This window comes from Penicillium antarcticum (genome assembly GCF_028974205.1).
Source record: "Penicillium antarcticum strain IBT 31339 chromosome Unknown utg000009l_segment0_segment0, whole genome shotgun sequence".
Classification (NCBI taxonomy): domain Eukaryota; kingdom Fungi; phylum Ascomycota; class Eurotiomycetes; order Eurotiales; family Aspergillaceae; genus Penicillium; species Penicillium antarcticum.
Window position 1 is genome coordinate 6,690,708 of NW_026695307.1, and position 27,440 is coordinate 6,718,147.

Consider the following 27,440-nt stretch of genomic DNA (forward strand, 5'->3'; position numbering starts at 1 on the left):
CCAAGGGCCATACTTCGCAAAGCTCCGTAATGTGGTTGGATGTAGACATAGATGCATGGGGTGTCAACCGGCGTGTCTAACCGATATAGAGAACTGGCCCACCAGAATTCCTCCAGGACTGGGACAAGACCCGCCGAGAAAACCGCACACTTGCAAAATTTGCACAAGTTGGCACTCAACCAAATTGAACAAACAAGTTACAATTACAACTACACATACGAAGCAGACGACATGAATGCCTAATTCAGATGGGACTATACAAGCCATCAATAGGATTGAACAGGTAAAAATGCATTCATGGGTATCTGCAGAAAGTGGTACATGGGGGCCATTGGAGTTCGTAAGAGAAAAAATGTCTTTTTTGTTAGAACAGGATCCAAAAAAGGCCCAAGGGCTCTTTCGCACCCATCTAAAGCTAAAAAGAATCGGCCGTCAATAAGTCACCCAGAGCCTTGAACACCTTAATGGTTTCCCATTAAACTTTTTATGAGAGCCGAGCGCTTTTAAAACGATCCCGTCAAACAGACATCTCGGACAAAGCTGCAGTTACACAAGCTTAGACCTTGATGGCGGCATCAATAGCCTTCTGCTTCTTCTCAATGCGGGCGTTGGCCTTGGCACCCATGATACCACCACCCCAGTGGCGGCGGGAGTCCTCGTACTTGTCGGTGTAACCCTCCTTGATGGCGGAGAGGAGCTTGGCGAACTCGGCCTTGTCCTCGGAGCGGGTCTCGGTGAGAGCCAGGACGGCGGAGGTCTTCTTGTGGACGACGGTACCGAGACGGGCCTTACCCTTGACGATGGCGTAGGGGACACCCATCTTGCGGCAGAGAGCGGGGAGGAAGACAACCAACTCAATGGGGTCAACGTCGTGAGCGATCAGGACGAGGGAAGCCTTCTTGTTCTCAACGAGGCCGACGACGTGGTTGAGACCGTACTTGACGTGGTAGGGCTTCTTGGAGACATCCTCCTTCTTCTTGCCCTCGGAGACGGCGGTGGCCTCCTGGACGAGACGCTCCTTCTTCTCGGCCTTGGTCTCAGGGCGGTACTTGGAGAGGAGCTTGAAGGTCTGGGCAGCGGTGTTGCGGTCCAGAGTGGCCTGGAACTGAGCGATGGAAGGAGGAACCTTCAGACGCATGTTCAGGATCTTCTTCTGGCGCTGAAGACGGACATACTCGGGCCACTTGACGAAGCGGGAGAGGTTGCGCTTGGGCTGGATGTCCTGGCCGATACCGAAGTTGCGGGAACGCTTCTCGATGAGAGGGTTCTGTTAAGGGTAAGAGGGGTTAGCGTCTTCAAGACTCAATGCACTCCTAGTGGAAAGAGAAAACTAACCTTAGCGGCCTTCTTGCCAGTGCCAGCCTTGCCCTGGGGGTAGGGCATAGCGGCGGTCTTCTTTCCGGACTTAGGAGGCTATCATTGAGAAAAGAAGATCAGCGTGCTGTCCACCGAATGCTGCATCTTCTTTGAACTCTAAGGAGAGCGACGAGCCAAGCCGTGTTACGGGCATTGGACTCATGCTTCCAGCCAAATCATCACACGATGCAACACATCTCTTTCGAGGCTGTGTGCGATCGGCGGAATTGCTTAGATATCAAATCTGAAGCAGTGCGAATGTGTTTTACGACATTGCAGGAACTAGAATCTCTGATAGAAACATCAAGAGATGATCAAGTACTCACCACCATGTTGTCGACTGGGATCGTTGCGCTGGTTGACGATTGACGGATGAGAAGAGAAAAAGTTCGAGTGGATGCAACTTATGAATTTGTCGTGGGTCGCGCTAGTGCGGTCAGGTGACAGGGTTAGGGTTAGCGCTTAGGGTAGATCCACCTAGTCAGGTGATGAATCACATGATATCAAATTGCCAGTCCATGTAGAGAAATAATGTGTTTGAATAAAGTCATTATTTGGGTATCTGATTGCTCTCCTCATGCAGCTTTCTGTTTCCTTATGGTGTGTAGCCACAGCATGTCCATAATCCGATCACCGAGTCACCATCCCCGAGTCCCGCTAAAGCAAGTCAAATTACATACAACTAAACGCCATAGATACACCAGATCAGATCAAATTATCATCAAAGTCATCTTATGCAGCAGATCCACATCTTGTTTTGAGATTTCAATCACCTCCAAGCCCCAAGTCCAGGCAAAGCACCCCGTCCCAAACCAGCACTAGCGGCCTGGACAGCCTTCTTCTTACCTAACGAACCCTCCTGGGCCCGAACACCAGCAATAATCTTTTCAATATGAGTCTCAACAACAACACCGCCAACAATCATCTCACCCAGCACTGCATGTAGCGTCTCATACCCAAAGATAAGGTCCAATTCGCAGACATTCTCAAACATACGGTCTAGAGACTCAACAAACACCTGGATCAAATCGATAAGAGCCAGTGGCGACTCCGTAGATGTAGAAATCATAATAAACGACAGCGTTGCGTAGGTTCGGTAAGTGATCTGGGTGGGGGTATCGGAGGGACCGGTAGCGGAGGAGCTGGCGCCCTGGGAGAGGAGAGGAGGAAGCGGTAGAAAGTTGCAAGCGCTTGCTGGGCGCTGTGCGACTAGGCGGTATATTTGCGCGATGAGGGATTGCTGGGTTTGAGTGTCCTGGGGTAAGGTGTCATTTGGGATATCCGGCGCGGAGTCCGCGGAGTAGCGGGGCGTCAGCTTGAGGACTTACGAGCTGTGTGTAAAACTTGGTCAGCCGGGGCTGGCCATTGTTATTGAAGACCAGGACTGCGTTGATCATCTTGACTGGCGAGGAAAAAGAAGTGGTTGTAGCGCTGTAGATGCGAGAGTGGCTTATCGATAGTTGCCGTCTTGGCTCGACCTGCCCCGTGCGCCGATCTGGACTTCTTTTTTGTTCTGAGTCTTGATTGTCGTCATTCAAGAAAAGATATGATGAATTCAAGTTCACTGTGCAGGCGACCTGCGCCTAAGAGAATCATATATACAACAATCCGAGCCCTATCCTCCGCCCCCAGTACGCAGAAACGTGAGCTCAAAGATCTCACCCCGTCCGACCTCTGCTACTATTGGGACACGCAACCTCCCCGACCTGACCAATTAGCCTTTGCCGACAAGGTCTTCACTCCATCTCGTCATTCTCCTTTAAAGCTATGGTCTGCAGCCAAATTCCGCACGACACCACTCTCATCGACAGACCCCGAAGTCGCATTCCTTGGCCGGTCAAATGTCGGCAAGAGCTCACTCTTGAACGCAATAATGGGGCAGGAGGTCTGCTGGACATCCTCAAAACCAGGGCGAACGAGAGAAATGAACGCTTTTGGAATTGGTGGCACAAAAGGCGGCGAACATAAAGTTGTGTTGCTTGATATGCCGGGTTATGGAAAGGCTAGTCGAGCTGAGTGGGGAGCGGAGATTATGAAGTATCTCCAGGGACGCAAGCAGTACGTTATACTTCCCTATGGCCTTGTTTTCTCGTTTTGCAAGGCCTACGTCAACTAGGATATATTGTTTCAGCAGCTAACATCCCCACCACAGACTCCGTCGAGCATTCATCCTCATCGATAGCACACATGGCATAAAACAAACCGACGCTGATATCCTCCAAATGTTCCGACACTACGCAATCCCACACCAAATAATTCTATCCAAAGTCGACAAATTTCTCGCGAAAAAGATGAAGTTAATAAAGTCCGGTGTATCACCATACCACCTTGAACGACTTCAGGTTCTGTTGCAGGGCGTCAAACCTATTATTCAGCCTGATTCCCGAGTCTCTGAGGGGCCTGGTGCCCTTGGTGAGATCTTGACTTGCAGTGCTGAGGCGCAGATTGGTCCTGGTCGAATGTTGGGGATTGATGCTATTCGCTGGTCGATTTTGTCTGCTGCTGGTATTGATGGGAGTTTAGAGGGAGTTCGGCCTGCTGAGCCGGTGCCTGCTGAGGACCAGTCGGATTCTATATGGTGATTGCCTTTATGGTGGAGTTTCGATATCATCTACACTTTTGTCGCGATTCTGACTTGACTTGTTGGCGCGACTATACACCATCAAATGTCTGTCTTCATGCAGACCGTCATCTGGCCATTTATAAAACTTTGTATTATATTCACCTGCTACAGGAACATACCATACGATATACCCGAGATAGAAATAGTAAAATAAAGATCATAATCAATCTATTACAGTCCGATAGAGACAAAGCAAAGCATAAAAAGTATGTAAAAGAATCCACCGGACTCAACATGGATATGATGTAGCCGGTATGGCTCAGATAGGATAGGAATTCACATACGCATCAGGCAAAGACAAAAAAAAACGTATCGTGGCAGATGCAAGGGCAAGGGATGATATTTGGGGATACAGAAGGATAGAAACCCTCAAATAGGAAAAAGTTGATATGAGAAAAAGAAAAAGATAACGCCTGGCCCCCATCATAATGCTGCAAGACCAAAGAATGCCGACCACGCTATGCAAAGGTTTGTTCCGATGGAAGACGAGAGCTGTAAGGATGGGTATCGTGAATTGAGAGTTTGGGGTATTGAGAGATCACAGAGGAATGTAGAAAATGTAGAAAGGATGGTTCGTCGAATGTGGTTTGGTGTCAATATTTAAAGCAGACTTGCTTTCAGTCGGATAGATCGTCGTCTTCATCGAGATTTTGGACCTCCTGTCCGCGGGCGTTGACAACAATGCGGGAGGCGAGTTTGCTTTCTGGGACTCCATCGCGTGCAGCGCCAAAGTCAAGTACCTGGGAAGTTTGTTAGCAATAAGCTCTCGAAATATTGATATATCCAACTTACTTCAATGTAAGTCAAGCTGTCACGTTGCACCGCAGCGACGCATCGGCGATCATTGAATTTGACCTGCCACACGCCACTGAGATCAGATAGAAGGTCTCGCACGCAGTCGCCTGTCGTCACATCCCACATCTTCAAGGTACGGTCAGATCCGGAGATGACCTTTTGCCCGTCGTGTTGGAAGCAGGTGATGGCGCCAGTGTGTGCAGTCAGCGTGTTCTTGCAGTGACCGTGGACAGAGTCCCAAATTCGCAGGGTAGAGTCCGCGGCCGCTGAGACAAGGAAATCATTCTGCAAAGCAAGTAGACCAACAAGAGAGGTGTGGCCTTCAAGGTTATAGAGAACAGATCCATCATCAAGGGACCACACCTTGACCATGTGATCCATTGCTCCACTGATGCAACGGTTGCGCTTGTGGTCAAGCACAACGCTGTATACCTTCATAGAATGCCCCTGCAAGGTGTGCAATGTTTGCCCGGTAGATATCTTCCAGACCTTCACGGTACAATCATAGCTACCGCTCACAAGGGTATCGCCATGGGCTGCAATAGCACGAACGGAATGCTGATGGCCAGTGAGAACGCGGAGGAAGTAGGGACAGTCAGTGTCATCGACAAGTGGACCACCCTGGTAATAAACCGGGTCTCCCGACTTTGGGAGTTTCCAAACCCGCAGATTTGAATCCCGAGATCCAGTAATGATCAACGGCTCTTTGGGCATCATTTCAGGCTGGCCATGGATGTTTTTGCCCACGTCGGTTGGAAGGACGATTTGCAAGCACCGAACGGTGGAGGTGTGACCGTGGAAAATCTGAGTACATCTGGCCTGCTCAATATCCCAGACTCGAACGGAGCGATCTGTGGAACCAGACACCAGGGTGTTGCCATAATATTCAAGAGCCCAAACACCACCTTCATGGCCCTCCAGGGTTGCCTTCAACGCGCCTGTTTTCGTATCATATACATTGATGTTGGTATCATCACTTCCAGTAAGAACCTTGTCAGCGTCAAACTGCAAACAGGTGACGACGTGGCGGTCATGGGCACGGAACGCGATGTGTTGCGGTTTTACTTCCGGCTTCATCCATCCCTTGCGGATAGCATCATGGCGACGGTAGAGAACCTTATATAAATAAAGCCCCCGAAGAGAGGGGCTGCCAACTTCAGCATAAGGCACCGCAGCGGCTGCAGCGCTGGCGGCGGCGTAAGGAGCCTCAGAAGCCGCAAGGTCTTTCTTCCAACACAGATCATTGTACTCTCCCCCACTGGATGAGATCTTGCGCTTGGCTAATTTACGGCTTGTAGCACGTGTATTGGCCTTGCGCTTGGGTCGTCGTAACGACGACGACATGGATGGATACGAGGACCGGCTGCTTGACTCCATTCCCAATGGGACAGGAGACTCCTCTCTATCCGCCCTGAGAAACGCCAGGAGGCTGAGATCTTGCTCAGGTTCTTCAGGGCTGTGAGGAAGCTGCCATCCCCATCCCTGTCTGATGGCCCGCTCCAATTCACCGTCAGAAAGAGAATATCCATCCTGGTCAATGAGGTGCTTCCAGGACTTTTCATCTGAATTCGTGATGTGTCTCCACCGCTTGGACACCTGCGCAGCACGGCACATACTTTGGACGTCAAGATATTTGGTGATGTTGAGACTGAGCTCGAGAGGAAGGAGAGCGAGGAAGTCGCACTTCAATGTTGGATTGACCACATCTGCTACAAAATGAAGGGTGGGTTTGGAGCATCGTCGGAGGAACTGATACATAAGATAGGTCTTCATCTCCTCGGGCACCGAATCAAAGAATTCAAGTACCTTGGGCATATCCAAAAGAGAGGGAGGCGACCGTGAGTTTGGTCCATTTGCTGCATCCTGAAGTCGCATGGCCTTGGAGAAGCGGGAGACATTATGATCAAGACTGGAATCCGTATCAACGTCAGGTCCTTCCGAGTCGAATGAGGACTCGCCATGAAGAGCGTTCATTGCGGCAACCGGAGAGAGGCTAGGACTTGGCAGACACATATCTTGTGCCATGGCATTGTCAATTGCGGAGAGTTGGGAGGTAAGTTCTGGTCTCTGCGATGCGGATTCTTGTGTTCCATATGTCGTATCCTGGCTGAAGGAAGACGATTCATGTGCATTGGGGCAGTTCTGGCCCACCTCAGCTGCTTGAGGCTCCTGGTTCCCAGAACTGGAGCGAAGACCGAGTAGTTCATTTTGTTGCACGGCATCTTGATTCACCTGCTGTGGACCTTTGGCTCCGATTTCAGAAGATAGAGGAGACGGCAAAGGAGGCTCTCTGCGAGGGAACACCGAACTGTGGATTCTCTGCCTCGGCGCTACTAGCTCGCCAGACCCACCAAAGTTTGCCTCAGTATCTGGTGTGGCCAGACCAGCGGCAAGAAGAGTTGGTGCCACACCACTTTGGCGGGTGCGGCGTGTAACGGGTTCAGAAGGAACGCGAGATGAACGAGTGCGGGGAAGAGTCGAGGATCGTGGCTCGGGGATGGAGACGGGGGATACGGCACGACGACGAGAGTTGAAAGGATGGCTGGAGGGTTGGCTCGCGATCCTTGAAGGAACCAGCCGCCGGGTGGGGTTGTCGCCCTCGGAGGTGAACGAACTCACAGAGCGTATCTGACCGTTCGCCGCCTTCAACGCCTCATTTTTCTCCTTTGTCTACGTACTGTTAGCATTTCAACCGAGAAAATCGACGGTGAAAAAACCTTACCTCGCCGGCAGCAGTTTTCGTGTCCTCGGGTTCGTTGAAAACTATAGGTCTGTCGCCGATCTTGAACTTGAGATTCCTCAAAGATGCTGGCGTCGGGGCTGAGGCGAGAGGGTACTGTCTGGTGTCCAAATCCTTGACGGAACGCGGGGGTTTGATGACCAAAGGAGGAAAGGAGGTAGTTGTAGTCGTGGTCGTAGTCACCACCGTGGTTCGAGTCGCTGGAGCGAAAGAAAACTGCCCGAGGGCAGCATCCGACGGCCCTTGAGCCAGTTCATCTCTTTCCGGCTCGTCCATTCTATGTCGTGAAGCAGGTCGAGCGTCCGGGCTGTGGGCGACATGTGATGAAAGCTTAGACTTGTTGTGATCGGCGTGTGTCAAATCAGGGATTTGAGAGGTATTGTTCATGGACATGGTGCTCAAGAGGGGAGCATCGAGTAGGAAAGAAGTCACCACGATGTCCAGGTGTTAGAAAGTCGCCCCTGCAAACCATGAGAAAAGATCAGTGCATTTCGGATAAAGTGCAAAGGGGATAGGTAGAAGCAAGGAAGTCAAAGGAAGGGGAGAAACAGTGGCGGCTGACAAGGAGTTGGGGCGGAGAACAACAATTATTCCGACGATGTCATGGCCCAACCTCATTTTTGCACGTTCTTTTATGGTTTCTTTGAGATAACATATGGTATATTATATTCTTTATTATCACTATATTTCACTTAACTATTGCTCTTCCTCCTTTCTATCTCTTCCATTTCCTCTTATCTGGACGGAAGAAATATCAACCCTGTAGCCTCTAGGCCTCACAAGTGGGACTGGGCACACTAAGCCGTTACATCCAGTCTAGTCTAGCCTTTGGCCACTTTGCCTGCACTTTGCCAATTTGCCCGCACTTGGAAACTGCATCTGCCATATATGACTTTTTCTTCCCGGTTTCTTCGGTCTCGCCACATATCACGTGAAGTGGGGGCGTGGCTATATAGATTCCCAACTTGAATTCCAGAAGATCCTGTGGATGATTCATTGGACGTGTTTTTTGTCCTGCTATCTTTCCTTAAATGCTTGGATCTCTGCAACTTCCTAAGGTGGAAACTTCCCCACATTTTCTTCAAGGGCGTGGGCCACCTCTATCATATACTGTGGAGATTTTTATAGAAATTAATGTTCCACACATGGGGGCCTGTCATTTGATATCTTAGTGTGAGTCTCTTCTTATGGAAGAGTCAATCTAGTGCCTTGATGCAAATAACTCTGCTATATACTTGGCCGTAACGTGGTGGCTAATCAACGCTACTAGGTAAGACATACATGTTGTGTTGCACGCTAGATAGGCAAGTAATATTTCAAGTAGTTTTTTTGGATGATGATGATGATGATGATAATGATGGAGCCCCGAGGGATCTACCAACTAGGGTCTGCTTTCTAAAGCTCTGTGACATTGACAGGTCGGCTATAAGGCTGCAAATTAGCCCACAAGTGCTTGCAAGAATGACAAAATGCCTGAATGATACAGCGCTTCTAGAGATGGAGAAACATAGGTGTGCTAATCCTGACTCATAGTTGAATGTCTACTAGCCCTGGTGAAACCCTCTTATTTCATATGTTGCCCTAGTTACAAACACAACAAAGGTTACTGTTCAAGTCGTCTCCCTGTTTCCTGTTTCACAACCTTTAATTCCTTCTCTAATTGCTTAGCTTCATCAACAAAAACGCCGATTTGAAAGAGTATAAATATATATTTAGCAACAGTCTTTGCAACCCCAACAAACCTATTATCAACAAGAAACCATGGAACAACGTAGCTCGTTTGAACTCTTCGCAGAAGCTCGCTTTAAGCTCCAGGATCTCATTAAACGAATAAGCTTTGATCTCAAAAACAACTACTCATTACTTCGCGAGGAAATTAGAGCAGGCCTAGCATTTCTATGCATTTATGTGGACGTTATCAGAGGACTTGACCGTTTAATAGACGAATGTCTAAATTGTGGGCCTATTCGGCTTGTACTGCAAAAATCCACCCATGCCTCTGACCCCCGTAAGGAATCTCATGCTGATCTCAAAAGGGCTTGTCGCTACACTGATGAAACGGTACACATTCTATCGCGTGATCTAGAACTCGATAGGGATATCGAGCCAATTATCCATAGCCTTGAGCTGCTCAACCACCGTTAAGGTTTGGATGGCTCCTTCCCTCGCGAGCATCACCTCTAGAGGTTGCCAAAGCTGGGGAAGACACTTCCCAACTAATGCCAGTTTGGGAACTGAGGACGTTCATCATGGACCTCGAGAGCCTGAACGCGGTCTTTGGGCTCGCCAGGCCCGGGCGTCTGTGAACTCCTCGGTAACCTGGCTATTGCATCTGGCGAATCAGCTTCTTCGTCGTTAATATTCTCTGCTACCTCGGGGGGGGGGGGGGGGGGGCGCTTTGCTAGCTTTTGCGTTGAGTGGATGCCCCTCTGGTAGGGGTGGGTAATATGTCCGACTTGTCTTTTGCGAGGACTTTCTAGTTTGAGTTAGTAGCTATTCAGATTATTTTTCAATATAGAGGGAACGCTTACTGGACGTCCTCTATGAGATGAGCTTTTTTCATTCTTTCCCTGGTGGGCATCTGCTCGGTGATGCCGCAGTAAGCCCACTCTATTGTGTCAATATATCAGCTTGTGTTTATACAGCTGGAACTGGCGTTATAAATACGGAGATTTCCCTATTGAACTTCATTTCCGTCTTCATCTAGAGGCAAATATGTAACTAGAGAAGGGTCGAAGGGATAGTTTTCACTGCAAGTGCTTTTAACTGTGGGGGAATACTCATCCCCCATCATCGGTATCGAAACCTGGTGAATCTCAGTCTCGCTAACGCGAGGCATCTTATCATTTTATCTTGCGTCTAGCAATTCCAAAGGAGTCTCCAGGTCAATGGTTGGGGGGACCAGATGGCTCACTCGCAATCCGAAACTGCATCAGGCCAGCCTAGCCCAGGAAGCATAAACACGGTAGTTCAGATATAAACAGAAAAAAGAACATTCTTATGATATCCACTATCAAATCTCTCACACAACCGAGGCAATTTCAACCAATCCTCAGCAGTAGGGTATCCAATAGTCCCATCATGGACAGCGGCGCGGGCAAAGCCGGGAATCTCACGAAACAAAACCACAAATATGAACTGTCGCTTTTCAGACCCGGCTCTTAAGTGAGGCAACATTTCTTACGAATGTCAGAGTATACGCTTCTGCCTCACCTGGACTGGAGTCTAATTCTGCAACACCAGAAGGTCCATTCTGGGCATGCCTCGAAGATATTCAATTTGACAGGTCTGGGAAATTGGTCTCATTGTAGAGAGAGATCAAGATCAATCTATTCAGATTGACAAGAAGGGCCCCTGCTCAACCAAATAATCCGAATCTTTTTCATCCTTGGAAGCCGAAGGGCTGGCCAACGGGCTTTCCTAGAGATTCGTGAAATGCAGAAAGCTGAAGTGCAGCCTACTGCCAAACCCTTGATGGTGCATTATGCTGAAAATCGAGTAGTGCCGTTATATAAGTGCCCTGATCAGACTCCTAACAGGGAAAGTTCATCGCTCTGTGCCGTTGATCAAATTGATGATACTCGGCGCGAGTGTAGTACTCAGAATGAATATAAGCCTGACTTCATGGTAGGTGAGGACCATCGTGGAATGCACAGAGCTAATTTATTCCTGATAGATCAAATTTGCCAGCTGCAAATTCCCCCAACACGCCAAGTGCTACGAATACCGACATAGCAAAGACAACCAACCGCCTTCCCAAGATCCACTACTGCTACACCTGCCTGATAGGCTACCACTTCGGCAGCGAACTAATAGAAAAGTATAGAAGCTCATCAGAATGCGACAGGCAGTTAGGACAACTCTCTTCGAGGGTATCCGTCGTCGAACGCGATTCTAGCCGCTCCCCTTGGTAAGAACCTATCACATAAATTCAAAGGCCCCATTCTAATTTGATACAGGTTGCACCAGAGATAAAGCCCGAGATCTCGTATACAGTTTCCGAAAACTGGGTCTCCTGACCAGTAGTCTTGGATGGAAAGCTCAAGGGCAATGATCCCAATTCACGTTCGGGACTAAAGGACCTAGTATACTAACTATGGTTAATGAAGGGCTTAATCCGATGTTGCATATTCAGCAATATATAAGTATCAACAGCAACCCCTAATGGAGTGTGTATGGCCTACTAATAGCTAAGTAGTATGGTTTCCCAGTCTGCGAACCTCCTCCCCTTTTCGGTTCGGGTTTCCCCATTCGGTCCACCTAGGATGGAGGATATGGCTACACCTTCATCTGAATCAAGTAAGAAGCGCAAGAATGGGCAAGAAGTTCTGTTTCAGCAGTTTTATGATGGCGATGATATCCAGCGGAGACGAACCGAAAGTCTAAAAGGGCTAAAAAGATTAAGAGGCTCAGGGAGTTTCAGGGTCAGAAGAAAGGAAAGCGAAGGTTGACAGGAGTGTTTGAGGATTCGGATCTGCTTATTCTTAAAGTATTTTTACGTTACGTGAATGCGTTCTTTTTCGAGTCTGAAACTCCCTATCATGGCAGTGTTTACAGGGCAGTCCACAATCTCAAAATTTGGACTCAGCCTCGGCCAAAGACCGCTCAAGGCGTTTTGCTTTTGTTCATGTATAATTTGAGCCGCTGGACATATCAATTTCATATCTTTGTTATGTTCTCCTTTTCATCTCGCTTGAACAACTCGAGGGCGAAATTCAAAAATATGCTTATGAGCTTAAAAATTAGCTATGATCTACGCACATGGGGACATCAAAGAATAACGCGTTTCAGAACCTTGGTAGGGCTCCAAGCTATTGAGGTGGACTATTGGCAATCATCAGGGGTTAACCGCGACCATTTCACATAGTGGAAACTGTCAAACCAAATCTTTGGGTTCAATAGTGTTTCCAGCTGAGAGTTTCCGGGTGTTTGCGAATGTCAAAACCCGAGTTTCTGTGATTGCTCCTTTACATATTCACAAATTCACACAAGAACACATCCTCGGCATCGCAACCAGTTCACAGGTTGACACCCCTCGGGATGGCAGGCCAAACAGGGAAAGCGTCACCTACCCAACAGGGATATTAATCGACAGTCGGCTAATAGATCTCAGCCAGACCAGGATTATCGCTTTTCCGCTCACGGGCGTCTCGTGGGGCACACACGGGCTGGCGCCATGATCCCCCGATCACGAATCTCCTGGACTATTGACTTGATTGGGAATTGAACACCGTGCCGTGCAAGATAAGACACGATATATGTCCGTGCCTGCGTCTGAAACGTTCATCTCCAGGTCGGCGAGAGTCCGTTCAAGCCAGTCTCCGCAACTAAGAGGCTGTCAACCTGTCAACTCAATCCTGGGACCCATGTCTCAATCTGCTTAATCTGCACCGGTGAGACATGCAAAATTACAGGATGTGAGTTACTATTGGGGCAATGGATGTGCAATGTACAGAGAGTACAACGCTGGCACACATGGACCGCGTCGATCCCTGCCAGTTCCTGTCTGTCCCGTCAGGATTCGACGCGAATACGTCTAGGCACTGCCACCAGGGTTGGATTCGGGATAGATATTTGTCACAGCCCGCACGAGGTGGAGGCGTTTATCTGCATCGCTTGAAGCCACGATCGAGAGCCGAGCTGCCCGACGCGCTGGGTCGATATAAGATCGATTTGCCGATCTGCTCGCGGACGCGACTGTGTGTGATTCACAGTGGAGGAGGCGTCTATCGTAGTGGATGCTCCATAGTTCCTCTATGGAATCCACACGCGGCTGCTAGCTCGCGATTTGAATAGGTGCCTGAACATCCGGAGTACGCACGGAGACGCACGGAGTACAACATGGAGAGAGCAAGATCAAGTATCTTGAATGGACAACTGCGGAGAGAAGTGGGTTTAGACAGAAAAATAATTCCCCGTAGCCCTTGACGAGGGTGGGCGTCGATAGCCTCTATTTAGTGTTGGTTTCTGCACCCCGGTTTCCAGAAGACCTTCACGTGTATTCTTAGGTTCAGGGGTAATCTTCCTACTCGGCTTTAGGAGGAATGACAATTAGGTGCATATTATATCAAATTACAGAGTGTATAGTACGCTACATGTAATATAATCTGTCATAACAACACAAGACACACCCCCCTGAATTAGGGCCTTTCCATGGTTAACCAAGTCAAGTACCATAGTTATACTCACACATCTACATCCTATTGCCCAATTGCCCACTTCATCGTCGATCCCTACTAGCTTCTCTGCCCAGTCCAACTTCTACCGAGATCCACCACAATAAATGAAATCAATGGAAATAAATGAAACACCGTGCCACTCTCTCGCAGCCTATAAGATTTCATCTTCCCTCGAAGCCTACAATCCACAGCTGTGGAACTCCCCCTTTAAGCGTGCCGTGAGTCTAAACCAGTCTTAACTCGCTCTACAAAAACAATCCATACCCTGGTATCCCCAATCTTGATTTCTAACTTCCTCCCCGCCTCCGAGACATCTGGTTACTGTACTTCGGTATGTGAAAGGATCAGGACCACCCCCAATTCCACTACTAACATTTGACTGGTGGAGTAGATCGCCAACTTTTAGAAGCGAATACTGGAACCCACTTAACCCGAGTCCACACGCAGAGCTCAAGAGCTCAAGAGTCTATGCGCTGGAGCAACTAAAAGTGTATCCGATGCTGGCACGAGAACGCTCACCAGTCCATATACCACTGCGCACATCAAGCCGCCAAATGGAGAGCCAGGAAGACCTCGGGATGGACCGCAAGGCTTCCAAAGCCCAGCGGTTCTTCGGCACCGAGCTATCACTCCCCGAACATACACAAACATGGGAGAAGAAACAACGCCGACCGAGCTATAAAACACCGCCCAGCAGTTCCCGCAGTGCCCCAAGGCAGAGCATGGGCTTGACGCCTTTTCCCTCGGAGAATGCGCCCATCCCGGACCAGAACCTGCGCGTGCGGGCTTCGTCGCCTCTGTTGGGCGTGGACTACCGATCGCAAGAGGCCGTGCCGCCGCTCCCCCAAGCCCTCGAAAAAAATCCACCACTCTGGTTCTTCGTCAACGCTATTTTCATACTTCAGCTCCAAGGATTCGTCCAAGTCGGCCAAGACCGAATCACTCCAGCCTAGGGTGCGCAATGGATTGGGTCTTGAGCCGCAAGTGACATTCAGCGAGGCGCCGAATCCACCGAAAGAGTCGAAGCGGAAGATGCGTCCTCCCAGAATTGATCTTTCCGTATTGTTCCCAAAGCCTCGGAATACCAGTGCGCCTGGTGGTCTGTTGTCTCCACAACGCATGACCAACTCCCCTTCCCCTGTTTCAACTGTGGTGTCGGAGTTCCCTCCCAATCCTCCCCATATGCCCATTTCTATTCCCAGCAAGGCGGAAAGGACTACCGGCCATTCGAGCAAGAGATATTCGGAAGCACCGCCTCGTCGATCATCCCTTCAAAAGCACGAGCCCCACAAGAGCGAGTCATCTAAAAAGCTCGTTGACAGTTCGGATCTGCCATCTATCGCTGAGACCAAAAACAGCGAGTGGTATGACCAGCCGCTGGAGCGCACGGTAGGAACAAGCGAGATCGATCTGGCCCTGGACAGATACGCAGGCCGGCGCTCGCTCTTCAGTCGCTCCAGTGTATATTCCAACAGCCGAGAGAATCTGCCATTAGAACGGCAACGGACCCCGGAGTCTAAACCGCCCCCAAGGCGCGCTCAAAGCCCCTCTACCAGGGCTAAGGATATGTATCTGAGCCCGACTGCTCGCCCAGAGACGGTTCGTCCTCGCGGCATGAGTGCCTCGCAGGAATCCTGGAAGACCAAGAAGAGCGAAAAGAGCTCGACATCTAAGAAAAGCAACAAGAGCACCCTGAAGAACAAGGATCTGCAAAACTCCAGTGTTCTTTGCCTTTCCTCTTCATCCGAGGACGAGGATGAAGAAATTACTCCCACTGAGCCGAAGCGCAGTGGAAGGAAGAACTACAGGGACAGTGTCGCTACCTTTGACGATGATGAACCTGAGATCTTCACAGCTTCTACAGCAAAGGCGACCACAGCCACAACTCCCACTCTACGCCGCTTTGATCGGCAGCCATCAACCGGCAGTCTCAAATCCCAACCTGAAAAGAGTCAGCCGGCTCCAGCGCGTCGCAAGGCTTCTCATTCCTCTACAGGGAAGTCTTCCACCGGCAAGTCTTCACAGGCAACCCGTCACACTACTCAAACTCGTCGCTCGAGTGGGGTTCCCACCATTGAGGCAGACCTTCTCGCACAGTTCCCCCAGCAGCCTCTTCGCTCCCCTGCAGAGTTGAAGGAACTGAACCGGAGAAGTCGTGTCATTGCTGTGACCCGGCAAGAACAGGACCTCCTCGAGGCCATGCGTGTTCGAAAGGGCAAAGTCACACCGAGTCTCTTCAACTATGGAAACCTCCCCGAAGCAGACCGACGCTCAATCCTCTCAGGTCCCTCGCGCGATTCCTTCTGTGGATCTGATACCTCCTTCCTACGTCTCAGCAACGTTTTCCCGCCATTCAATACTCCCTCAGTGAAAGGTGCAGCCCACTTGGACAATGATGGCACACCCTCCCAAAGCTCAGGCTCTGATACTGAACAGAAAACCGGTAACTCAGTTGCCTCCCCGGGCTTCAGTGCCAATTACTCCGAGAGCCTGCCCTCTCCCGCCACTAGCGGTGCCTCGCCGCTCACTCCCACCCTCCCCATCCATCGCTTCTCGCCGCTTCCGTCCCCCAAGCCGCCCCCGAGGGGACCCCCGCCTGCCATCCCCGAAGATCAAAAGCGACACTCCCGCCGCCGCACTGATAGCAGCGAAGCTATCATGCTGGAAGAGAGCTGTGACCCGAAGAGCAACGGGGGTCTTCCTCTCTGGTCGTTCAACTTCGATTGGGACCAGGAGCGCGCCGGCATTGCTACCGTGCACTGAATCATGGCCGGCCTGGAATCATTCCTCGACATTCACTCAAACTATCTTTCCTATTCTTACCCTTCACTCTCTGTATACCTTCACGTCTTCAAGCATCCCTCTACAATCTTTCTCAGCGATTTTCTTGTCTCATTTGCACCCCAGGTTCTTCATCTCGGACTTTATCATCTACATAGACTTCCTGTCTTCTCCTTACACTATTTCCATGACCTTCTCACTCATGTCTTCCTATCGTGTTTCCTTTGAATTAGCGTCCAACAGGTTTCAAAAACCAGCTTTCATGTTTCACCTGGGTGGTTTCCGCACCCAAAATTCATGTCTTTATATCTCACCATAATACTCCTCAATTGATCAGCCCTCGTTCGCAACTGATCTCCGATCTCCGGTTCTCCACGTAGACCCATAGAAATACGCTCCAGCTGGACCGGTGTTGCACAGGGGATGTACCAGTTGACAGAGTGTGGCTGATATGCAACAGCAAGCCCAATCAGACGGTGGCTGGCTGGGCTACTGCCGACTGGACCAACTCGCAATGCAGCAACTAGGCTGTACAGTAGACAAAAATCATACATGCACTTCTTCGCAGATGGAAATATACGAGAATACCGACGAATGACAAGCTCTCAACACTGAGGGGGCAAGGAGACGTGGGCCCGGTGGCAGGCCTTGACGTCACATAAGGCCGTAGGGGCTGGGGGTCAAACAAAGACTACATTTGAAGAATGCCTAAAGGAAACTAGCGAATCTTGCCTGCCCAAGCCGAACATCTTGCTAAGTACAAGTAACAGGAGAGACCTCAAGTTCGACTCTTGGTCTGGACCCGTGACCCACACCGCCCATTCTCTATACAACCCCGGATTGCGACTTGGCTGTGTTATTGCGACCTTTCTCTTCACTTTCCAAGTATTGACTGCCTATTCTCTCCTTTCTTCGCTTCCGTGATCGTCCTCGGGAGCCCTGACATCAGGCCCTAAGGAAGATCTCCAAAACAAGCCCCTGGTTCGCAGATCGGCCACAGCTTGCCCCCATACCTTTTTTTTCCCCAGTTCCCTCCTTCTTCTAGCCACTAGTCTCACTTTCGCGTCCTACCTGGGAATTATCTACCCCCTTTCCCTGCGGAATCTCCTTCGCCACGGTTTATAGCTCCGGAACACGCGATCGCGATCGAAGATCTTCGTCATGGCGGATCGCGCTCAACGTCAGCCCTCTGGGCTGCGGGCTGTAGCTAATAACGCACCGTGGGTTCTGGTACGAGTTATCTGCTGGCATCACATCAGTGCTGGCATGTGTCTGTGTTTGCTGCTAACCTGTTCTCCTTATAGCTGACCGCGGAGTCTACTGCGTTTGTGCTGGTAAGTGGTTTGTTTGCGCGCCGACGACATTCTCGCGATCGTATCGATGACTGACCTCTGCTTCCAAACTACAGCTTGCCCATTATTCTCGAGTTATGCCCCCCGCCGGCGGGAAACGCTACCTTACATCTACGGCCGTCTTCCTAGTCGAAGTTGTCAAGCTGGCCATCTCCCTCACAATGGCCCTCTATAACGTTTCGAAAACCGCTCCTCCCTCCATGCCCGCCACCTCCCTTTTCTTCTCTCTCACAAGCGCGGTATTCTCCGGCGATAGCTGGAAAATGGCTATCCCGGCTGGTCTAGACGTCTTGTCTAATTCGCTTCTCTACATTGCGCTGTCGAACCTGCGCGCTGCGACGTTCCAGGTTACTTTCCAGCTGAAATTCTTTACAACGGCCATCTTCGGTCTGATGCTTGTGAGACGGAGTATTACAGCCCGGAAGTGGGGCCTGCTCCTGTTGCTCGTGGTCGGCGTGGCGTTGGTGCAGATCCCCGATGCAAGCACTGAGCAGATGCTGCAGGATGACCATGCGAACCACTATTTCCCTCGTTCGCTGGAGGAGTGGAAGGCTGTCAAGCAAGGCTCCGGCTCTGGCAACTCTGGCAGTAGTCTACACAAGCGGTCTGCCACGTACGAGGGTATCGAAGAGGATATCCTTACTGCTGACCCGCATCTGAACTCGACTATTGGCCTCCTTGCAACTATCGGTGCAGCTTTGGCTTCTGGGCTGGCTAGTACTTACTTTGAGAAAGTGCTCAAGGACAGCTCGAGCCATATCTCGTTGTGGGTTCGCAATGTGCAGCTGGCTGTTTACTCTATCTTCCCTGCTCTCTTCATTGGAATTGTTTTCCGTGATGGCGAGAAAATTGCCGAAGATGGCTTCTTCCAGGGTTACAATTGGGCGGTGTGGTCTACCATCGCTATCCAGGCTCTTGGTGGCATTTTCTCAGCCTTTTACGTCAGCCATGCGCAGAAGGATGCAAGGAGTTTGGCGACAACCGTCAATATTATCCTGAGCATTATCGGGAGTGTTTGGTTCTTTGAATTTGAGCTTACTGCAAGCGTATGTCCCTTACCTGTTCGGTTCCTTGGTTTGCAAGGCCTCACATATGACTTTCAAATACTGACTGAATTAGTTTCTCCTGGGCTCGGCTGCAGTGCTGGTAGCAACCCACTACTACGGCAACCCAAGCTTCACTCCCACAGTCGGCGGCTCTCGCCCGCCTCCAATTCGTGTCGACACGTACGAAAAGGACGTCGGAGAACCCGACGGCTCCCCTGTCGTTCCCACATCCAACGAATTTTCTATCAAACTTCCAACCACTCCATTCCTATCAGACGGTGTGTCATCATCTCGTCCGACTTCCCCAGCGCCAGGCCACGCTAGGTTAAGCTCTAGCCGGAATGTAAGTACAAGCAGCTATTTCGACGAGAAATAATTGCCATTGCAAACAATACATTACTGGTCTGGGATCAGCTTGACATGTTCTCTTTACGGGAAATGATATTGGATGCCGATAGAAGCAGAAACAAATGCGGTGTTCGTTGAATTGCCACAAATCAACACTTTGTAACATTCTTTGGTGCTCGGTACTGGCCCTCCATGTTGGAGTTGGCCGCTTGCTCTTTGCTAGCCTCTTGCATGTCCATTCGCCGTCCGGGATCTCCATCTTTTTCTCGGTTTGGCTCATATATGCATATATACGAAGCAATGAAATTCTTTCATATACCCCAAATCATTTACCGTGTCTGCTAGTCTTGCAATAGTTACTTAGTCCCGGTACGTAACATGAGATTGGGTGTCCACGTGCTATCACATGGTCACCTCCCACGGACCAGCCGTACAGCCCTACCACCGTAGTTCAACTCACTTCATCACACTTACTCTCAATTGGCCAAAATAGAGGCATCATGCGAAGGTATCATCAATCACAGCCTTTCAAACCCTTCCATATCTCCTCCCAACGGGTCCCAGCTATACCATATCAATCCTGCCCATACCAGAGTAGAGCAGAAGCTATCGACCAAAGACTCGTCGAAGGCTCGCAGCAACAACGACACAGCAGTCCATCGCCACAACGGCCTTTCAGTACTCTGGCACCCTCTCTCCAGAATGAAGATCCGGGATTGGATGCTTTTGGTAGGTCTTCCATCCCAAACCCATAACATCTGCTGATGGACTAGATCTGGAATTACTAGCTCAGAACGACGGAGAGATGGCGAATAATGATGCAAATCTAGGTTCCCTTCAGTTGACTTTCCAGTGTGGATCTCAGCCGGAGAATATCTCTCGCTTCTTTCAGCGTGAGTTGGGTTGATTTGACTACGGATTGATTTGCGGTGTTGCGTGAGATGTTAACACGCAATAGCGAGTTCTAGTATGACTCCTTACAGCGGCGAGGCGTCTACTTCGTCGGATCATGGTCCCAAAATACCGCTCAGCCCATTGGCATTCGTTCGTCAGAGGACGGAGGTGAGGCAGATGGAACAAAGGGATCTTGAGATGAATCGGGGTTTATACCATGTGGAGGCCACACAATCCTCGCCCCAGTATTTGGCTACCCATCCGAGTCCTGGGGTGATGACTGGAAACCGGCGACAAGGACCTTTCATTCATATCCCGCCGTCCGTTCGGGGCATTGTACTCGTTTCCGTTAACGATCTACCGGAGAATTATCGCTCGATGTTCCCTTTTCCATTGTTCAACACCATCCAGTCCAAATCCTTCCACGCTGTCTACAACAGTAACGACAACATCGTTCTGTCTGCCCCAACGGGCAGTGGCAAGACAGTGATCATGGAACTGGCCATCTGCAGACTCCTCAATACTTTGAAAGACGAATGCTTCAAAGTTGTCTACCAAGCACCCACAAAATCCCTCTGCGCCGAAAGATTCAGAGACTGGTACTCGAAGTTCTCAACCCTGAACCTCAATTGCGCAGAGCTAACCGGTGACACGGATCACATGCAACTGCGCGCTGTGCAAAGCAGCCAGATAATCATCACAACACCAGAGAAGTGGGATAGCATGACGCGGAAATGGAAAGATTACGGGAAGTTAATGCAACTCGTGAAACTATTCCTCATTGATGAAGTGCACATTCTCAAAGAAACTCGTGGCGCAACTCTCGAGGCGGTCGTATCCCGCATGAAAAATATCGGATCGAATGTTCGCTTCGTCGCGCTTAGTGCTACTGTTCCCAATTCTGAGGATATAGCTACTTGGCTTGGGAAGGATGCCACGAATCAACATATTCCTGCGCACAGAGAGCATTTCGGGGAGGAGTTCCGTCCTGTGAAGCTCAAGAAGGTTGTTTATGGGTATCAGTCTACTCTGAATGACTTTGCTTTTGACAAAGTCTGTGGTTCGAAGTATGTATCCCTTTCTTCCTGGACTTGCTGCTTAGCGGGGTATTGACGAGGTTTTGAAAGGTTGCCAGAGGTCATTGGGATGCATTCGAGCCAGAAACCCATTATGATTTTCTGTTGTACTCGCAACTCATCTCTTTCGACGGCGAAGGAGCTGGCTCGTCTTTGGACGATGACGAACCCGCCAGCTAGGCTTTGGAAGGGACCTGTGAGACCCCTCGATACTCATAACGATGACCTAAAGAGTATTTATTCCGTTCGTTTAACCCTTCTGATTCGGTTCTAATGGCAAATAGCAACCATCGCCGCGGGTGTCGCATTCCACCACGCCGGCTTAGGACCCGCAGACCGCCACACAGTCGAAGCAGGCTTTAGAGATGGACACATCAGCGTGATATGTTGCACATCAACCCTCGCAGTGGGCGTCAATTTACCATGCCACCTGGTGATAATCAAAAACACCGTCAGCTGGCAAGAAGGCGGCTGCAAGGAGTATTCTGATCTAGAGATGATGCAAATGCTGGGCCGCGCAGGACGGCCTCAATTTGACGACAGTGCAACGGCGGTTATCCTCACTCGAAAGGAACGGGTGAACCACTACGAGAAACTCGTTTCTGGGTCGGAAAGTTTGGAAAGCTGTCTGCATTTGAATTTGATTGATCATCTCAATGCTGAAATTGGGCTGGGGAATATCTCTGATATTGATTCTGCTATCAAGTGGCTTGCTGGGACTTTTCTGTTTGTTCGACTTCGGCGCAATCCTACTCATTTCAAGCTGAAAGAGGGTGCGAATCAGGAGGATGAGGATGAGCTCTTACGACAGATTTGCAAGAAGGATATTCATCTCCTGAGGGAGGTTGGGCTTATTGAGGCTGATAGCCTTTGCTCGACTCAATTTGGCAATGCCATGGCTCGGTACTACATTCGCTTTGAGACGATGAAGGTCTTGTTGTCATTGAAGCCACAAGCAACACTATCAGAGACCGTGAGATTCATCGCTCCCATGAAACTACCTTCATGCTAACAATGATAATATAGCTCACCGTGATCTCCCAAGGCGACGAATTCCGTGAAGTCCGCCTGAAAGGAGGCGAAAAGTCCCTGTACCGCGAAATCAACCGTGATCCCGGCATCCGATTTCCCATAAAAGTCGATATAGCACTCCCATGCCACAAAACCTCCCTCCTCTTGCAATCCGAACTCGGGGCAATCGATTACCCAGACAGCGATCAACTTCAAAAACACAAATTCACCTTCAATCAAGACAAAACCCTCGTCTTCGCCCATGTCAACCGACTTGTCCGCTGTTTAATCGACTGCCAAATCGCGCGTGGAGATTCAGTTGCTATCCTCAACGCCATGGAACTTGCTCGAAGCTTCGGTGCTAAGGTCTGGGATCACTCCCCTCTCCAGATGAAGCAGATTGAACAAGTTGGTGTCGTGGCTGTTCGGAAATTCGCTGCTGCTGGTATTACCAGCCTTGAAACTCTGGAAGAAACGGAGGCTTATCGGATTGATATGATCTTGAGTAAGAATCCGCCTTTCGGGGCGAAGTTGTTATCGAGATTGAAGGGGTTTCCTAAGTTGAGGGTTGCGGTGAGGATGCTGGGGAAGGTTTGTGGATAATTGCATATCTGGTTCACTTTTGCTGATCATTGATACAGGAAGTCAAGAATGGGGGTGTGACTCTCCGATTCAAGGTCGAAGTTGCTTTTATGAATGAAAAGATTCCGACATTCTTTCAGCGCCGGTCTGTTTATGTGTGCTGTTTGACCGAGACGTCTGACGGCCGCATGGTTGATTTTCGACGGACTTGTGCGAGAAAGCTCCAGGAGCGCTTGGAGATTGATCTTTCTGCGGAGTTGATGAGTGCTGAGCAGTTTGTTGTTTGTCATGTCATGTGCGATGGCATTGGTAAGTATTTTTTTTACCGTATCCTGACCTGTGGCTAACAGTGAAAAGCTGGAACGGGGAGGATGGCTGAGCTCAAACCCCAGCTTTCGCCTTCGTTATTTGCTCCTGTGCGAGAAGGGTCTCCGACTCCCGTTCATGCTCGTCGCCCAACGGAAAACATCCGTAGGATAGTTGGTACCAACACTTCGAGACCTCGCCAAGTTGCGAAAAATCTTGCCCAAGGGCAGGCCACTCGTTCAAATGGCCCCGTCTTGATAAATGATACTCCCAAACCCCATCGAGACTTGGACGATCTCGACTTCGATGGCGACGATCTACAGCTGGATGATTTCCTGGTCGTCAATGGCCGCACAACCAAACTCAAACATCATTCCAAGCCAATGTTTCAGCCAAATGATGAGATTGACTGGTTCTCGATTGATACCACCCCAAGTCCGTCCCATCGGGGAAAGAAGGCTTCAAACTCTCGAGAAGATGGATGGGCCCCAGAAACGGGCGAACAAGAAGACGAGAGCCCTGAGCCAATCCGACTTGCCAATGGAAAGTGGGCTTGCAATCACAGGTGTAAAGACAAAACAAGGTTTGCAAGATTCATTGCTTTATTCAAGATCAGACTGACTGTCCCAGTTGCAAGCACTTTTGCTGCCGAGATGGCTTGGACAAGCCTCCAAAGCCAGCGAAAAAGCGGACTATTCCTGCGAACCCAAAGGAGAGTGTTCTCAATCAATTGACGATTTCTGACAGTAACACAAAAGTCACTCCCTTAAACAATGCGCGTACGGGAAGCCAAGTGGCAAAGCAACGGAATGGCCAATCCAAGAAAGCTGACAATCTCTCAAAGGCAAAGAGCTTGACATCCCAGGTCGGAAAGAAAGCTTCAATCCAAGGAAAGTTCGCTCTATCAGACAGAAGCAGAAGTATGTTTTCAAACAAGACCAAGCGAGTGTTGAGCCCAATGAGAATCCATTCGAGTGACTATGGTGACGACGACTTCAGCGATCTTATCTCTCCGTCCTCCCTCCTAGGAGAACCAGGTAACAGCTTTGCAAGACCAGACTCGCCAATGACAGAACCACAAACACAAAATGCTTTCACGGCTATGAATTCCAGACCAAAGAAGCATTCAATAAGTTCAGCACCGTCTGCTCCCCAGGCTGAGTCGTCCTCTCTTGGAAGCCAAACCAAACCATCAAGCCCCCAGACTCAACACGAGGTAATCGAAATTCAGGATGACACATCCCCGGAATCTGTGAAGCGAGCAGTCTCAAAACACAGGAAACTTGCGAAGCAAAGCACACTCCCAGTCACAATGGAAAGGAATTCGGCACGCAACCTGAAACGAAAGGCAAGTCAAACTGAGCCCAAGGACGAAGAAAGCCAAGGCGACTCCAGGCGACACTCTTCTATCTCCTCTTTTCTGATGCAGCCTTTGAAATACATGGGTGTTCGAACACCACACCCACCACAGAAGGATGCGCCTTCTTTCCCCATGGATGAAGCTGACATGGCGCTCCCTGCTGAATGGCATGATGATGATACTTCTGATTTGCCTGATATCTTCAATGATATCATTGATTTTGACTAGGTGATGGATTAATTGTTCTTTTTATCTTCCTTGCTTCATTCTCAGGGGAAGTTTTACGTTGTTGTATGAGTTACGGGTAGGCTTCCATCTCTATATATTACTTACTGGGACTGTATGTCTTTGCCTTGTTATATTTGATTTGCATCTCGAATGGTTGGCATGCGATAATGTTAGTATATCATAGACATGAGTTAGATATGTAGGCATCTGTTAATCGAACTGGATACCTTTTTTGCGTTCTTGTTGATATCTCTTCGGTCTGGTACTGACCGAAGACCTGGAGTCTTGCAGCAATTGGCTCATGTTATTTGGACCTGGGCTTGGGTGGGTATGTTCTGTGGTCGCTGTTGATTCCGATTCCTGAATCTTCGTCGTCGTCGCCGTCTTGGTCGTCACTATCAGGATCCTCTGAATGCACAGCGTAAAGCTCAGAAGGAATCCCATTTTGGCCTGGATCAAAATGAAGCTCACTGCTGAGGTAGGCCTCAACGAGAGTCTCCATGCCGGCAGGTCTATCTTCACTAAAGTCAAGTCTCTTGAGCATATAGCAATTCTCGAAAAAGTCTAGGGAAATCTTCCACTTAACCAGCTGATCAGCCGTAACAACCTCAATCAGATTTTCTGACAAATCAAGTTCGCGCAGGTCTTCCGAGCTAAGTCGGATTGCCTCTGCGAGCTTTGACAAAGACTCAACTGTGAGGCAGTTGCCCTGGATGTGCAATTCAACTAACCGGCTGAAGCCATGGAAATTTTCAAAGCCTACATAGCTGCGACTCTGAATAGAGACATCTATGATGTCGTCGAGATCGCTATGTGTTCGTGGTCACTGACATGAATCGCAACTGTGGGATCTCGGGCAGATTTGTCGGCCCTTGTTCCTCCTGGGAGTCATCTTCTCTATAAAAGATTTAGCAATGATTAGAATTACTTGGACTTAAAGGTTCATAACAGATCTCTGGAGACTACGCCGGCAAGTTCGCTGCCCATCGTCGTACGCTGTAAATCGTTTGGTTTCGTATACATGTTGAGTGCGGGTATGTACGGAAGAATAATTCATGCGAGTCATGATTGAGATAGCTCAGTGTGTTGATAATGAGTTTGGTTCTGCGGCGGCTGAATGAAACTGGTAAATGCTGAGGTATTCGATATCTTAATGAAATCTGATTTGTGTCTACAATATCCCCAAACTGCATGAACCCTTTTGTACCTGAGTAGCCCTGCTATCAAATTTATAGTTACGTCCTCTCACGTCCCCTAATAAGGTCCAAAAGAAAATGTCCCAAGGTATATGCACCATGGACGGGGTCAAGGTGAGCTAGGCTAAGATGTCGAAGAAAGATCACAATGCCCATCATCTTGCATCGGGAGTATCAAACATAGTAAAAGAATCCAGATTGGACATGTCCCTTTGCTTTTGAGACCATTGGACCGATATGAGACACGAGCAAGGAAATAGTTCGTCTCGTATTTGGAGCCTTTCAACGACTGAAAGACATGAGTGGCAAGAAAGAAATCTTATTATCGATAGTGTTCTAACATAGCTAGATGCTCAGTCTCTTGTATATTATCAATATAATTATGTATCCCTTTCTCTGTCGGTATATCTTATGAACAACTACCACTGCAAAATCCCTCGGGTAGTCAGCCCTAGACCTAGATAATTGACATTAAATACGATGAAAGATCTCAACTAATGATGATAATGCAATGAAATAAATTGAAGCGGTATAGTACAGTACATTGAATCCGACATGCAACACCAAGACGGAGCATCAAACGAGATATGATGACAAGGAATACCAATCAGGCACCTCCAATACAGATATAAAACAAGCCCAATTAACTGGGTATGAAGCACCAAGTCAAGAGAAAAGAAGAAGCCTACTCCATCTCCATCCTCTCTCTAACAAGCTTCTTAATCTTTCCAACACGCTCCTGGCCCCCGTGATACTCGCGAATCAATTGAGCCGTGGACAGCCCCTCAAAAGCAGCCTCATCAACAGCCTCGCCCCTCTGAACCGCCATCTCCAAAGCCTCAGCCCTGAGATTAACCTCGCGACCCAGAACCCTCCCCTCGCGTCGTACATACTTCTCGGCCCAGCGCGCCTCCCGCTCAGCATCACGCTCAGCGCGGGACATCACAGCCGGCCGCTCAGAAATAGCACTACCGAACGGTGTGATGATGCGCTCGACGACGTGGTGGACGTTTTTGCTCTTCGGCGCGCCGGACGAGAACTCGATTACGTCGCCGTCGCGGAGGCTGTTGCGCGGGTCCGAGACTAGGTAGCTCGTTTCCTTGGGGTAGTACTTGCCGATGTGGCGGTCGTAGGTGTTGTGTCTGTGGCAGACGCGGACGGTGCGGTCCATTCGGCCGACGGAGACTACTGTGCCTGTCTTCAGGACTGAGGCGTAGGCGCGCAGGCGGGGTGGCAGGGTTAGGGTGTCTGGGGTGTTTGTCGGTTTGGGTTGTGTGCTGGTTGTCTTTTGGCGGGTGATAGTTGTGATTTGGGGAGTTTGGAGGAGGGTTGGGCGTGTCACGGACAGTGGTGTCATTGTTCGGAGTGGCATCGCGGCCCGGAGGAAATGGTTTGGTGCCATTGTGTTTGGCTGGGTGCCTAGTGGCTGCTCCCTTGGTGGATTTGGGTTGGATTGGGAAGGGACTTTGAGCTAGGGAGGCGGATCGCTCGGAATTGGTTGTGGTGGTGATGGTACTCTCCCAATGGCTGTGAGCTTGAGGTGTTTGAAGTTGAGATTTCGAGAATT

General features: G+C 49.6%; 9 protein-coding genes across 9 annotated transcripts; 4 read left to right on the forward strand and 5 right to left on the reverse strand.

Moving 5' to 3' along the window:
* Positions 1-556: 556 nt before the first annotated feature.
* On the reverse strand, positions 557-1,656 carry N7508_010877 (60S ribosomal protein eL8; the record flags this gene model as incomplete). Its single annotated transcript, XM_058468937.1, has 2 exons — positions 1,336-1,656; positions 557-1,267 (listed from the first exon to the last, which is right to left on the reverse strand). Exons 1-2 carry the CDS (start codon positions 1,381-1,383, stop codon positions 557-559), a joined length of 759 nt encoding a protein of 252 aa, XP_058316783.1. The 5' UTR covers positions 1,384-1,656.
* Positions 1,657-2,125: 469 nt separating this feature from the next.
* Positions 2,126-2,753, reverse strand: N7508_010878 (putative AP-3 adaptor complex subunit sigma; the record flags this gene model as incomplete). The annotated part of the gene is made up of 2 exons (XM_058468938.1): positions 2,126-2,611; positions 2,685-2,753. The coding sequence occupies 2 exons, from the start codon at positions 2,751-2,753 to the stop codon at positions 2,126-2,128; spliced, it is 555 nt and encodes a 184-aa protein (XP_058316784.1).
* Positions 2,754-2,905: 152 nt separating this feature from the next.
* N7508_010879 (translation initiation/elongation factor MRX8) lies at positions 2,906-3,938 on the forward strand (the record flags this gene model as incomplete). Its single annotated transcript, XM_058468939.1, has 2 exons — positions 2,906-3,414; positions 3,509-3,938. 2 exons carry the CDS (start codon positions 2,906-2,908, stop codon positions 3,936-3,938), a joined length of 939 nt encoding a protein of 312 aa, XP_058316785.1.
* A 658-nt stretch (positions 3,939-4,596) lies between these two features.
* On the reverse strand, positions 4,597-7,907 carry N7508_010880 (F-box/WD repeat-containing protein; the record flags this gene model as incomplete). Its single annotated transcript, XM_058468940.1, has 3 exons — positions 4,597-4,719; positions 4,772-7,444; positions 7,497-7,907. 3 exons carry the CDS (start codon positions 7,905-7,907, stop codon positions 4,597-4,599), a joined length of 3,207 nt encoding a protein of 1,068 aa, XP_058316786.1.
* A 6,340-nt stretch (positions 7,908-14,247) lies between these two features.
* Positions 14,248-16,456, forward strand: N7508_010881 (uncharacterized protein; the record flags this gene model as incomplete). The annotated part of the gene is made up of 2 exons (XM_058468941.1): positions 14,248-14,567; positions 14,599-16,456. The coding sequence occupies 2 exons, from the start codon at positions 14,248-14,250 to the stop codon at positions 16,454-16,456; spliced, it is 2,178 nt and encodes a 725-aa protein (XP_058316787.1).
* A 1,179-nt stretch (positions 16,457-17,635) lies between these two features.
* On the forward strand, positions 17,636-19,248 carry N7508_010882 (putative UDP-galactose transporter; the record flags this gene model as incomplete). The annotated part of the gene is made up of 4 exons (XM_058468942.1): positions 17,636-17,704; positions 17,779-17,808; positions 17,883-18,872; positions 18,946-19,248. The coding sequence occupies 4 exons, from the start codon at positions 17,636-17,638 to the stop codon at positions 19,246-19,248; spliced, it is 1,392 nt and encodes a 463-aa protein (XP_058316788.1).
* A 472-nt stretch (positions 19,249-19,720) lies between these two features.
* Positions 19,721-24,677, forward strand: N7508_010883 (uncharacterized protein; the record flags this gene model as incomplete). The annotated part of the gene is made up of 9 exons (XM_058468943.1): positions 19,721-19,949; positions 19,994-20,113; positions 20,179-21,181; positions 21,242-21,423; positions 21,475-22,163; positions 22,217-22,792; positions 22,843-23,092; positions 23,141-23,656; positions 23,701-24,677. The coding sequence occupies 9 exons, from the start codon at positions 19,721-19,723 to the stop codon at positions 24,675-24,677; spliced, it is 4,542 nt and encodes a 1,513-aa protein (XP_058316789.1).
* Positions 24,678-24,981: 304 nt separating this feature from the next.
* Positions 24,982-25,700, reverse strand: N7508_010884 (uncharacterized protein; the record flags this gene model as incomplete). The annotated part of the gene is made up of 3 exons (XM_058468944.1): positions 24,982-25,444; positions 25,509-25,574; positions 25,627-25,700. 3 exons carry the CDS (start codon positions 25,698-25,700, stop codon positions 24,982-24,984), a joined length of 603 nt encoding a protein of 200 aa, XP_058316790.1.
* Positions 25,701-26,558: 858 nt separating this feature from the next.
* On the reverse strand, positions 26,559-27,275 carry N7508_010885 (uS17 family ribosomal protein; the record flags this gene model as incomplete). The annotated part of the gene is made up of 1 exon (XM_058468945.1): positions 26,559-27,275. One exon carries the CDS (start codon positions 27,273-27,275, stop codon positions 26,559-26,561), a length of 717 nt encoding a protein of 238 aa, XP_058316791.1.
* Positions 27,276-27,440: the final 165 nt, after the last annotated feature.